This window comes from Babylonia areolata, chromosome 3 (assembly GCF_041734735.1).
Source record: "Babylonia areolata isolate BAREFJ2019XMU chromosome 3, ASM4173473v1, whole genome shotgun sequence".
NCBI lineage: Eukaryota > Metazoa > Mollusca > Gastropoda > Neogastropoda > Buccinidae > Babylonia > Babylonia areolata.
The window spans coordinates 60,033,762-60,047,429 of NC_134878.1; the positions used below are offsets into that span (position 1 = coordinate 60,033,762).

Sequence of the window (13,668 nt, forward strand, 5' to 3'; positions counted from 1 at the left end):
TGTGTGTGTGTGTGTGTGTGTGTGTGTGTGTGTCTGTGTGCACTCTTTCCTTTTTTTCGCCTTTCCTTTCTTTCACAGTCTCTGTTTCCCTGGCCTAGTCTCTAAACTTCACCCCCTCCCCCTTCTTCCATTCGTTCGCCCCTTTCTTCTTCCCTCCCTCAGCCTCACTCCCTGTTGCTCCTTGTCTCACTCGTTCCCTGTCTGGTTTTGTCTGTCTGTCTGTCTGTTACTGTATTCGATTCGTCTGTCTATCATTCTGCCTTATTTACCTGTGTATCTATCTATCTACCTATCTATCAATCAATCTGTCTATCTGTCTGTCTAATATATCCATCTTCTATCTGTCCATCTGCAAAGTTCAGACGCGGCATTTACCTTTTCCTGAGTTACCCTCTCTCAGTCTCTGTCTCTGTCTCTCTCTCTCTCTCTCTCTCTCTCTAACGCGCGCATTTGCATGTTTGTTCATTGGGTTACATCCCTTCGCCAATGAAAATAACCCCAGGGCATTGAAACAAACAAACAAACAAAAAAACGAATAAATAAACAAAAACTCACGAAAGTAAAAACAAAAATAATGTAAACAACAATCGGGCGAGCTAACAAATCGATCAGAGGTAGGCTGATATCGATTTTTGGACGAAAGAAGGAGGGGAAGTGGGTGGGGAGGGGGTGGGGGGTGAGAATCGCTCTATATTTAGCATAGCACCCCCACCCTCACCCCCACCACCTTCAGTCCTATTGCACGTTCACAGCTTGTTTAATCGAACTGCTTGCTGGCCGGAAAGTTGGCAAAATGTTGCGTTTGAACAGTGGGCTTTGTGTTCGATTTTTCTTCTGCTGCCCTCTCTGTGTGGTCCCGTGTATTGTGTAAAAAAAAAAAAAACTTTTTTTTTATTTATTTTTTTAAAGAAATGTGGTTCGTGTTTGTTATTCGGGTAGTGTTGTGTTCTATCTCTGTCTCTGTCTGCATGTCTGTCTGTCTCTTTGGCACCCTTCTCTCTCTCTCTCTGTCTCTGTCTCTGTCTCTCTCTCTCTCTCTCTCTAGCTTCCTTGTATAGTGTGTGACATACTTTCTCCGTCTCTGTCTCTGTTTCTCTCTCTCCCTCTCTTTCTCTCTCTCTCCCCTCTCTCTCTCATTCTCTCTCCTCACTCCCCCTTTCTCTCTATCCATTTCTCCCCTCTCTCTCTCCCTCTCTACCCTCTCTCATTCTCTCTCTCCCCCTCCCTCTCTTTCCCTCTCTCTTTCTCACTCTTTCTCTCTCCCTCTGTCCCTCCTCTCTCTCTTTCTCTCTCCCTTTCTCCGCCCCCCCTCACTCTCACTCTCTCTCTCTCTGATGTTTACACATAAGTGTGCACATCTATGTGTGCCAGTTTGTATGTATGTATGTATTCAGGTGGAAGATGAATAGCAGCATAACCCATTCCGTAATAATCCACGACAGAAGCAGAAGCATTGAAGCAGTTCAATGATTTTGTTAAAGAAACAGAAACGTATTTGGTTTGGGGTTTAGTTTGTTTGTTTGTTGTTGTTTTTTTGTTTGTTGGTTGGTTTTGGTTTGGGTTTTTTGTTATTGTTGTTTTGTTTTGTTTTGGGTTGTTGTTTTTTTTGTTCGTGTGGGGTTTTTTGTTGTTTTTGTTTTTTGTTGTTGTTGTTTTGGTTGTTGTTGTTTTGTTTTGTTTTTCAGTGGTCCTTTTACTTTATTGCAATGAACGGAATTGATTGGTTAGATCTGGCCATTTCCCGCTAATAACCGCATAGGAAGGCAAATCATATCGAGCTATAGAGAATTATGGTATTTGTAAAGATTTGGGCATGTGTGCATCGAATGCAATTTTATCAACAATGAATCATACCTGATAGATTACATAACTATGCAGAGCGTTTTGGTCTGCCTGAGAGAGAAATGGGGGGTGGGGGGTTGGAAGGGAGGGGGAAGGGACCTGGAGGAATAAGAGACGGAGACTGCGAGGGGTGGGGGAGGGATACAGCGTAATTATGTCGTTATTTTCTTTAATAAATCAGAAATCAGTGGTGGTTTTTTGCTGTTGTTTTTGTGTTTGTTTTTGTGTTTTTGTTGTTGTTGTTGTTTTGGGGGGGCGGGGGGGGGGGTGTTGTTGTTGTTTTTTTGTTTTTTTCGTTTTTGTTTGTTTATTTTTTTCTGGGTTTTTTTTTGTTTGTTTTTTTTTTGTTTTGTTTTTTTGTAAGTGTGTTCTTGCATTAGCCAGGACGTTTCCGACAAATAGAATATGCATTGCGTTTGCATTATGGTAACATTTGGTATTATGTATACAGTATACTTACAGTGCACTGGTGTCATGCTTTTGCTGGTGTCCTGTTTGTATCGTGCCATTGTTCCAATAATGTGGTGTCTAGTGGAAGTACTGTTATTTTTTGTGGAAATACTGTTACGTGTTGATGAAGTGCCCTTTTTAAAGGAAAGAACCTTGTTATAAATGGGGGGGGGGGGGGGGGGCGTTTTGCCTGATATAAACTTGAAGAATTTAAGCATATAAACTCTGCTAGAAGACTTAATTTGGGGATGCTCAGATTAGGCTACCAATTAAGACGTTTGATAGAAAAATTTCAGAAACATAACCCAATCTGAAACGTCAACAACTGAACTGTGCGCTTCCAACAACAGGAAAATAACCCGATATGATAACGATGCAAGAGGAAACAGGAAGAGAAGTACTCAACCTTCATTGAAGCAGTTTGTTTGTTTTTCAGCAGTATTTTGGTGCTGTGTGTGGGTCCAAAAGGCGCCCTTGGGATTGAACTTAAAGGTACAGCTGGCACAGGTTGCTGGCTGGGAGAAATCCCTATGTATTATTGACTGGAAAAAAAAGAAGAAAAGATTATAACCATGAGAGTTATCTTTTTATCGCATTTTTACCAAATCTGTCTCCCTCTGTCGCTTTCTCAAAATGTGTCTGTGTCTTCTTCTATCCATTTGTGTCTGTCTGTCTGTCTGTCTGTCTCTCTCTCTCTCTCTCTCTCTCTCTCTCTCTTTCTCTTTCTCTTTCTCTGTCCCTCCTTTTTTGTGTTTCTGTGTGTTCCACTAAGCGCGTTGGGTTACGCTGCTGGTCAGGCATCTGCTTGGCAGATGTGGTGTAGCGTATATGGTTTTGTCCGAACGCAGTGACGCCTCCTTGAGCTACTGAAACTGAAACTATCTACCCACTTTCCTCGCAATGCTACCCTACCTACCTACCCATTTTCCTCGCAATGCTACCCTATCTACCTACCCACTTTCCTCGCAATGCTGCCTTACCTACCCACTTTCCTCGCAATGCTACCCTACCTACCTACCCACTTTCCTCGCAATGCTATCCTACCTACCTACCCACTTTCCTCGCAATGCTACCCTACCTACCCACTTTCCTCGCAATGCTACCCTACCTACCTACCCACTTTCCTCGCAGTGCTACCCTACCTACCCACTTTCCTCGCAATGCTGCCCTACCTACCCACTTTCCTCGCAATGCTGCCCTACCTACCCACTTTCCTCGCAATGCTACCCTACCTACCCACTTTCCTCGCAATGCTACCCTACCTACCTACCCACTTTCCTCGCAATGCTACCCTACCTACCTACCCACTTTCCTCGCAATGCCACGTTCTTGGCATCAGAGATCTTTTCCCATCCCTCTTGCGGCCAATCAGTGGCAGCCTCTGTGCGTGTGTGTATGTGTGAGTGTGTGTGTTTGAGTGCGTTTATGCATGCGCGAGGGTGTAAGTGTACACAAGTGTCAGGAGAGTTCTGTGCACGCGCGTATGTGTGTGTGTGTGAGTGGGGGCGGTGCGGAGGGGAGGGGGGTAGAGGATGTGTATGTAAGTGTATGCATGCCTACATTGTGCATGTGGGAGCAACGGGATATTGGAACGTGCGGGTGTGTATATATATATATCTTTGTATATATGTGTCTGGGGTTGGGGTTGGGGGATATGGGCGTATGTGTGTGTGCTTGTAAAAGTAAGTGTTCATCTGTGTGTGTGTGTGTGTGTGTGTGTGTGTGTGTGTGTGTGTGTGTGTGTGCCGTAGAAGCTGCGATACGTAGCCTAGAAATGAGTGTGTGGAGGAGGGGGGTAGAGGAGGTGCAGGGTAATGTGTGTGTGTGTGTGTGTGTGTTCAGGCTCATGTACGTTTATGTGTATTTGACTGTGCTTTCATATCTGTGAAACTGTATGTTTGGTGCATATCTGTTATGCATATGTCGGTGTATGGGTGAATGTGTGTCTCCATGTTTTACATTTACTTGCTTACTTATCATCGTTGTTGTCTTATTTATTTATTTATTATTATTATATTATTATTATTACCTTTTTGTATTATAATTATTATTTATCTATTTATTTATTTACTTACTTATTTATGTATGCTTATAGTTGACTTCATCAAGTTTTTTGCGCCTCATACATATTATTAGTAGTTGTAGTAGGTTGGTTTGTTGTTGGGTGTTTTTTTTGTTTGTTTGTTTGTTTTTTGTTGTTGTTGTTTTAATTCACCTTTTTTTTCTTTTCTTTTTTTGATTCACCTTTTTTTAATCTTCTTTTTATTCACCTTTTTTTTTTCTTTTTTTTTCCCTCAAGGCCTGACTAAGCGCGTTGGGTTACGCTGCTGGTCAGGCATCTGCTTGGCAGATGTGGTGTAGTGTATATGGATTTGTCCGAACGCAGTGACGCCTCCTTGAGCTACTGAAACTGAAACTGTGTGCCCCCCCCCCGCCCCCCTCCCTCTCTCTCCTCCCCCCCCCCCTCTCTCTCTCTCCCTCCCTCTCCCACCCCCCCCCTCTCTCTCTCGCTCTCTTTCTGCGTCCCTTCTCTGTTTCTGTGTGTCTCACCCATCTCTCTCTCTCTACCACCCCCCCTCTCTCCCTCCACCCTCCTCACCCCTCTCTCTTCCTCCACCCTTCTCTAGCTCACACACGCAAGCACTCGCTCACTCAACACACAGTGAATAATGTTTTATTGAAACCTTTTCAATATCCGTGCCGTCTCCAAGCGTGCAAACATGCATGCATATCGAAACTCTGAACCAACAGGGAAAGCTCATGGCAACCACACGCTCGCGAACATTTTCAGCGATTAAAAAAAAAACTCGAGTGTTTAAAGAACTAATACCAAACTCCTCCTCATCATAATCCTCGTCCCCCCCCCCACACACACACACCCCTCCCAGCCCCAACCCCGCCCCTTATGTTTCTTGTTTTGTTGTGGATGAAGCTTTTCAGGCTTAACAAGGAATCCAGATACTTCACAATTACAGACCATACCTATCAACAGGAGAGAATGTGTGGGTTGTTCACACGCAACGTCGCACACGCACACAGGCACGCACACACACACACAGAGCTAGACAAAAACGCACACGCACGCGCAAGATTTAATATCCTGTCACTTGTTTTAGGGTATCAGTTAATCAGCACATACGCACGCACGATTACGAAAGAGGGAAAAAGTGGCGGAGAAATGCATGAAAAGAAAACAAGGAACCGAGATAGACATGCGCGCGTGCGTGCACACACATACACACACACCCGCGCGCGCGAACACACACACACACACACACACACACACACACACACACACACACACACACACACACACACACACACACACGTGTCCACATTTTCCATAGCACAGGACAGCTGATCCTTTCTCTGCTTCTCTTCATCGATTTCTTTTTATTCAGGAAGCAGAATGAATGAAGAAACGCAAGGGTATGACAACCGTAGCTGTTCCAGCCACAGCAGAAAAGCTTTGCCGTGTACACACGGATCCCCGGTGGATACGGAGGGGACCAGTGTGTATGTACCGACCTGGAACCGGACCTTCCCCCCCGTGCAGTGCAGCGTGGGCCGTCATGTCAGTGCTGTGAAATCAATGGAAAACCCGGGGCTGATCTCTGGGTGGGGTTGCACGAGCGGTATCAGCGGCGCAAAGTTTGCTTTACGCTCAGAAGGTTCTTTGCCCTACGCTTCTACTTCTTCTTCTTCTTCTTCGTTCGTGGGCTGCAACTCCCACGTTCACTTGTATGCACACGAGTGGGCTTTTACGTGTGTGACCGTTTTTATCCCGCCATGAAGCCACACTCCGTTTTCGGGGGTGTGCATGCTGGGTATGTTCTTGTTTTCATAACCCATCGAACGCTGACGTGAATTACAGGATCTTTAACGTGCGTATTTGATCTTTTGCTTGCGTATGCACACGAAGGGGCTTCAAGCATAAGCAAGTCTGCACATAATGATGACCTGGGAGATAGTAAAAATCCCCACCCTTTACCTACCAGGCGCCGTTGCCGAGATTCGAACCCGGGACCCTCACATTGAAAGTCCAACGCTTTAACCACTCGGCTATTGCGCACGTCGCTCCACGCTAGTTCCGTAAACTTTGGAAAAAAAAATTGTTAACGCTGAGCAAACGGATGCGATGGCCAAATAGTCACAGCAAAGGATTCTCGCGGCCAGTTTTCCGCGGAGCTTGATCCCCCGTCGCGGCCTCTGGTGGCTTAAGGATGGCGATCTTTTTTCCAATTTCTCAGGTCACCATATGTGTAGACCTCGGCTCGTGCCTGACCCTCTTTCATGGGTATACGTACGGAGAAGATCGAATACGTGCGTTCAAGATCAAGTAATCCATGTCAGCGTTCGGTTGGTTTATGGAAACGAGAACATTCCCAGCATGCACATTCCTGAAAACGGAATATGGCTGCCTACATGGTGGGGTAAATAAACAAAACGGCTACACGTGTAAAATGTTACGTGTGTTTGTGTGTGTGTGTGTGTGTGTACAGAGGGAAGGAGATACACATAGATACATAGACAGACAGACAGACAGGCATCATCAAAGACCAAGACATATACATAAACGGAGTTCGGTTTACTGCAGCGACGTGCCATTCCCGTCTGTTCCAGCCAGAGTACGCTCTTTCTGAACGTGTCAATGCTTGTCTCCTGGGACATAACATCCTGTCTGTATATCATAATTGGACCCCTTACCGTGATCTGTCGTCATCATTCCCCTCACTTCATGTCAGTTTCTTTGCTCTTACCGCGTGCACCCTCCTTTCTCCCTCTTCCTCTCCCACCCTGCTCCCCTCTCCATGCCCACTCCCCCCCCCCAACCCCCCAACCCCCCCAAAAAAAGAAGAAAAAAAAAACGTTCTCGCGTTTTATTATTCATGACGGGGAAGGTCGAAAGTGGGTTTCACAAATATACAGTTACATGAAGTTTGTACATGTTTTGTTGTCATATATTGGTGCCTGCTAAGGACCTTTCGGATGCAAATACGCGTGCACACGTTGGCGCGTACACACACACACACACACACACACACACACACACACACACACACACACACACACACACACACACACACATGCGCGCTTGCGCTCCCGTATGTAGTATGTTTCCGTGCATATGTGAGTGTATGTGCGTGTGCGTGTCCGCACACCTGTGCGTATGCACCAGCTGGGCTGATATGTTGTCTGTATGTGTGTGTTTGTTCAGTTGTCATGGTAATGCTTTCGTCAGCTGTCTGGCTTGTCAGTGCTATCCTCCTTCCCCCCCACGTCCTCCCTCCCATCCGCCCTTTCCCAATACACAGCCTCCATCAGCCCACACCTGACTACCGTACGTTCCAGCAAAGAGCTTCCCATTTCTTCAGGTCATTGGTTCCTGTCTGAAACCACCCTCTCTCTCTCTCTCTCTCTCTCTCTCTCTCACACACACACACACACACACACACACACACACACACACAAAACACACACACGCACGCACACTACACACACACACACACACACACACAACACACACACACACACACACACACACACACACACACACACACACACTAAATCAACCTCACATAGCACCCATTCACCACAGGGGTCCTGTCGACGAGGGAGGGGAGAGATATTATCTCGAGATCCAGAAAAGGACGGCTTTGTAAACACTCCCTTTTACTTTCTCTCCCCTCTTCCAGTCAACATGTCCCGCAAGAGTTCCTCTTCCGAACCCTACTGTATTGATTGGGCTTTATTTTTAACAGAAACGGGTGCAAGCAGCTAAAACCTCCTCCCTTTTGTCAAAATTATCCGGGTTTGTCCTGGACGATTCATGAAACACACATGCACGCACGCACACACACACACACACACACACACACACACACACACACACACACACACACACACACACACACAGATTCAAGTTTTAATTATCCTTTCACTCCTAATGGAGTATGGAGGATTGCTGCAATGTAATCTTTTCATGCCCAGAACAAACATTTTCAAATATACAACAATGTCACTTAAAAGTTGAGAAAACACAAATGTCTTTTAACTCCAAAAGTGTAGCTAGGCAACATTTGCAAATCTATTCATCTTACTTACAGCTAAAATGACATTTTTGCCTCCTTTGAGCATATTACAAAAATTAAAAACCGATTTTGGAGACAAATATTTTTTAGGAACATATCGGAACATATCTATTTCGTAACTGATCATAATTGGGACATTCCATTATGAAATGAAACTCATCCCCAATCACAGACATGTTACAAACCTTACAAAGTCGTAACTCTCGTGGTATGCCTTTAGTGTGTCCCTGTTTCTATTTCCAGCTTATGATTACTACACACACACACACACACACACACACACACACACACACACACACACACACACACACACACACACAGAGAGAGAGAGAGAGAGAGAGAGAGGAGAACAACAAAAAATTCTACAAGTTTTGTGAGTCCAGACCAATGCAAATGACTCTGGGGGGTGACCATGTGTGGGGAAATGACTTTATCACAGCTTGTTTTCTGATTCAACGAACACTTCACTTTGTTGAACCAAAACAGTGCGGGACTTTTGTAACTACTATCTGGATCAATTTTCTTTTGTCCGCTCACGTGAAAAGCCACCTGCATGAAATGCCCGTGACCAGTCAAGGTGGAAGCCTTTTAGTATTGTTGACTCCTGTTATTGATTTCAGGTGCTGTGGTTGATTCGATTAGGCGTTGGGTCCAGTGGGCAGGGTGCAATGGCAGAACTGGGCGTTGGATTTCTGATCCTGTATTCACCAGTGACCAGGGTTCAAGGCCCGGTTTCGGCCCGGTGTTGTGTCATTGAGTTTCAGTTTCAGTAGCTCAAGGAGGCGTCACTGCGTTCGGACAAATCCATATACGCTACACCACATCTGCCAAGCAGATGCCTGACCAGCAGCGTAACCCAACGCGTCATTGAGAAAAGCACTTTACTTCGATTTTCCGCACTCCACCCAGGTTTAAATGGGTACCTGACTTGGGGTGTGGAAGGTTAAAACGGCGGAATGAGAGGATTGGGTTTCCAGTACCGAACCCTAGACCCAGTGGACATGAAATCACCGCTACGCCGTAAAAGGCTATTGGATTTTTTCTTTTTACGTTTTTTTAACAGTGATGATAATGGGAAGTCATTTACAGCTTAGTCTTTTGTGAATTACTATGACTCTGAAACTAGGAGGCAAGATTACACTGGCTCATCGTACTGCAGCCGTGGGCCTTTGGTAACCGTCCCAACACCGACTGTCCTAAAACACTCTTGGCCCAGAGAGCGGGGATGTAACTTGGGCAAGACAGTCTCCGCTATAATCAAATTCTAGCCTGGATAGTCACAGCAATTGCCTCCTCTGACGTTCTGGTGGTCATCGTCAAACACGACTGTCGTACATTTAGATTAATGATCGCCAGTACAGTGACGTCGTGTTGCGTTTTCTCGTTCCGTCCACCAGCCAGGCAGTTGACAATCGCCACCTGTTCTTAAAGCCTGAACCGGACTATAAATGGCGGGCGATTTGAATCAAGCCAGTTTCTCACCAGAGTCTGACACTGTGACGTCGGTGAAGGTTTATTCAAAATAAAAGCCTAATAAAGCTACGGTTTGGTTTCATTTATGGCAGAGAGCGAGATTTGCCTAGCAGCTTCCAATCTAGACCTGAATTGACTTTGGAAAGTACAAAATGTGTCAGCTACACGTAATACAAAATTTGAATGCAGAGAAAAGGGGCGGAGCTAGAGCCGTTTGTGTTTGCGCAAGACGTGTCTGTCAGATAAAAATAGCACCAGCACGTGGTACTGTCCGGTGAGAATTGGAAAGCATGCAGACAGCCCCTCGACGTTGGCAACCGTAAACGACCACATTGTTTGTAAAACATGCAAACGGAGAGAAATATGACGATCTACTAACCTTTCACCACCACATGTGACCCATGTAGGGAAGGTCGTCTGGATTTGGATACAAGTCCTGGATAGGCTCTAGTGCGCATGCGCAACCGAAACCTTGCTCTCGGGAGTTAAGACTTTAAAGCACCGTGTGTTCTGAGACTGGTGGGTGATGGTTACCACTGGGTATGCCAGGTTTTCCCATCTGTAACATGTCTCATCTTACCTGTTTCTTTTGTCACCTTTCAGAATACAGAATACTTACGTAACCTACACCACAAATTAATTTCTAATCATAAAGGATTTTGTGTTCCTTTCGTATAATGACTGATTTGGGTTGGTCCTAATCTGCCAACTGTTCTGTTCTGTAACTTGTAGGCATCTGCTTTTACAGTTTTCTGTGATTGTACTAATTTCAGTTGTTTAACGCACATGAGATTCGCTCCTAGTTCTTGGTGGAACCACCGCCACCTTCACCCTTTGCAACCCTTCGGAAAAATCAAGGTGCAATTCCAGGCCTCAAATCCCAAGAACATCTAAGCTCTAATACTAGTCATCATCATGGATGTGTCTCTGGAACCGAGGCTGACGATGCGTTATTTTGTGCCATCGTCGGTGGACACGCATGCGGCTCTGAAGCACACATGCCGTCAGACCACGGGCAACACCAGTAGGCAGGGCAGGGACAGACACAGCTGTGTGTTGCCGATCTCGAGCAGCAGCGAGGCTGTGTAACATGTAGGCCCCATTGTTAACAGTGTGAAACAATGGAGAACAGCGGGCTTCGGGATTAAATAAGTAGGCAAGTGTCCAAACTATCACCATCCCAACCCCAGTCAACAGTTAAAAAGTAAGCGGAATCTATACAGTTATTAAGTGTTTGTTTGTTTTTAAATGCAAGGTCAAGCAGTCGCCTTTTTTTCATTTGAACAATTATCACATTGCGATTAAAAGTTTAAAATTTATGGAGCGCATTACCCCAGACATATATACCTACTCGGCTGGGCCTAAAAGGACGCAGTGATTTAGGCTACACTCCCAAAACACTGTCACCAAGGGGGGCGGAGGGATAGGGGCTGTTAAATGAGAAAGGTATTAATTAGTGTCACCCATACCGCCAGAGGTGGTTATTTCATGGAGTGTAGAATCCTGTGATCAATTACACGGGAAGACGTGTCGTCCTGACGGATGTTGGTAAGTGCTTTGGTCGATAATTTGCCTCAAACCAGTTAATCCAAATGAACTCTCTCTCTGTCTCTCTCTCTCTCTCTCTCTCTCTTATCCATACTTCCACTCTCGCTCGTTTTCTGTACGTGTACATTTATGAATAATTATGCTAATATTTCATATTTTGTTTATACACTCCACCCCATTGAAAGTATTGTAAAATAGTGAATAAATATATAAAGAAAGAAAGAAGAAAAAAAAGACAAAACACAATCAAGTTTCGTTTAAAAAGTACACCACACACCCCCATCGCCCCAGACTGACTCTTTCGTGGACAGCATATGACGTCATCAGATGAATTGACGTCACCCAGCCAGAGGTCGACCATTGCACTGCAGTGGCTGACAGCTGGATTTGGCCGTGAGCAGCAGTTCATGCATTATGAATCACTCTCAGCCAGTCTCGTGGGGAGTTTGTTTTGGGGGGGGTCGCGGTGACCTGGCCGTGTCGCGTTCCTGGTTTTGTGGCGATGAGTAATTTGTTGATTACAGGACTCGTTGACGTTGATTTGAGTGTTTGCTTGTTGTGTGTAGTGAGAGCTGGCTGGGTGCATCTTTGATGTGCGCAGGCGACTGTTTGTGTGTGTGGCGCAAACATGATCGCGTGCTTAACGAGTTGAGCGGAAGAAAAAACACTAAATATTTCTTTAAATTTTGAAGAAAAAGAAAAGCAGGCGGAAAATGTAATACTGTGACCATGGTTAAAAACAGTGAAGGAAATTAATTGAGGACCAAAAAGGAAATCTTAGCAGAAGTAAGATATTACTGTAAATTATACAACCAGTTTTCAGAAATTGGAATTGAGGATTTGAACACAGCCTTAAATGGTTTTATGTCTAATGAAGAATACCCCAAATTAGACAAGGATAAAACTGCACCCTATGAAGAACAGGTAACAGTTGAAGAAGCAACCAATGTTCTATAACTAATGAAAAATGGATCCAGCCCAGGTAGTGATAATAACCGTGAATTTTTTTTTATTTTTAATTTTAAGTATTTTTTTAGAAGTCTTTTTTTCTCTCTCTTTTTTTCTGTCCATTACAAAACTAATGTTAGGTTGAAATTTGAACTGGTGTGCAGTTGCATCTGTTTACAGTTGGGAAAAGAAGGGTTACCGTTGTATTGAGTGTAAAGGACATCGAAGCACTTCGTTTATAAATTTGAAAATTTGATTCCGTATTTTTCATGTTGTTGAAGCCTTGAATGACGGTGAGTCTTGTGGTAAATTGTCTGAGCTATATTTTGGTGGCCTGACATTCGGAATGAAAGGCTCGAATTGAAGGAATTGAAACCTTACGTACGAAGAACAAATTTTCTGGCGTGTGGAAATTTTCTTTGTATTTTTCAGTGTTGATGACTTGCAGAATAAAAGGCATGTTGATATGTCATTGTTTCGTAAATGGTATTGGAATCTGAGCAGTGATTTATTGGATTATCTCCCTTGCATTGGAAATACCAATGTAAACGTTCTCAGGCATGAGACTGCCATTGTAATTGGGTAACTGTCTTATTGGACTAATGAGTATTATTGAATTATAACATTATTCATAATGCTTATCATAAGGAAGCTGGAATAACATTGTACACATTTATATCGAATAAAGGCTGGTTAGTGCTGTAACTGAAAGTACTAGTGCCATTATCTGTAAAGACTTGTAAATATATTGGTGCGAGTGTAGTTTCATTGACTGCAGCTTGTGCATGTATTCTAGATCATGGCTGCGTTCTGCCCAGTGAATATTATTGATAAAAGTTTTGTTGTTGCAGTCAACAATATTGGTATGACAGAATTCTGCCATTTATAAGTTTACCTAGATCTGTGTTTATTGCGCATCAAACGGTGAATAGTCCACAGGTAATATATGTAGAAAAAAATGCAGGGAGTTATTGTGCTAAAATTTTAGCCCACCTTCTGCGTAGTCTCTTTCCATCACCTTTCTTGTAATGTTTTCAAATCCATCTTTATTTGAATATCTTCTTTGCCAGCTAAATTTTTATTGGGTTCTGTTTATGAGTACTTTGTCCAGAACTCCAGTGGACTGCGTTACATAAAGTGAACTGACTTACTAATGAAGTTTTAGTAATAGCTATTTTTACCATGTATACCTAACTTCTTAAGCCTCTTTTACCCCATAACCTGATAAGTTTATTCATTTTTTTCAAATCTTCCTAGCCATTTTTTGTCCTTATCATTTGTAGCTCTGGTTGCATCTTGACAGTAGATTCCTAAA

At 44.0% G+C, this 13,668-nt stretch overlaps 1 protein-coding gene across 1 annotated transcript in view; it reads left to right on the top strand.

Annotated features, from left to right (window-relative positions):
- Positions 1-9,157, top strand: part of LOC143280392 (intraflagellar transport protein 172 homolog) — a 50,609-nt gene extending 41,452 nt beyond the window's left edge. The window contains exon 23 of the mRNA XM_076585025.1: positions 9,005-9,157. Within this exon, the coding sequence (XP_076441140.1) occupies positions 9,005-9,157 (153 nt within the window). The remainder of the gene's footprint in view (positions 1-9,004) is intronic.
- Positions 9,158-13,668: the final 4,511 nt, after the last annotated feature.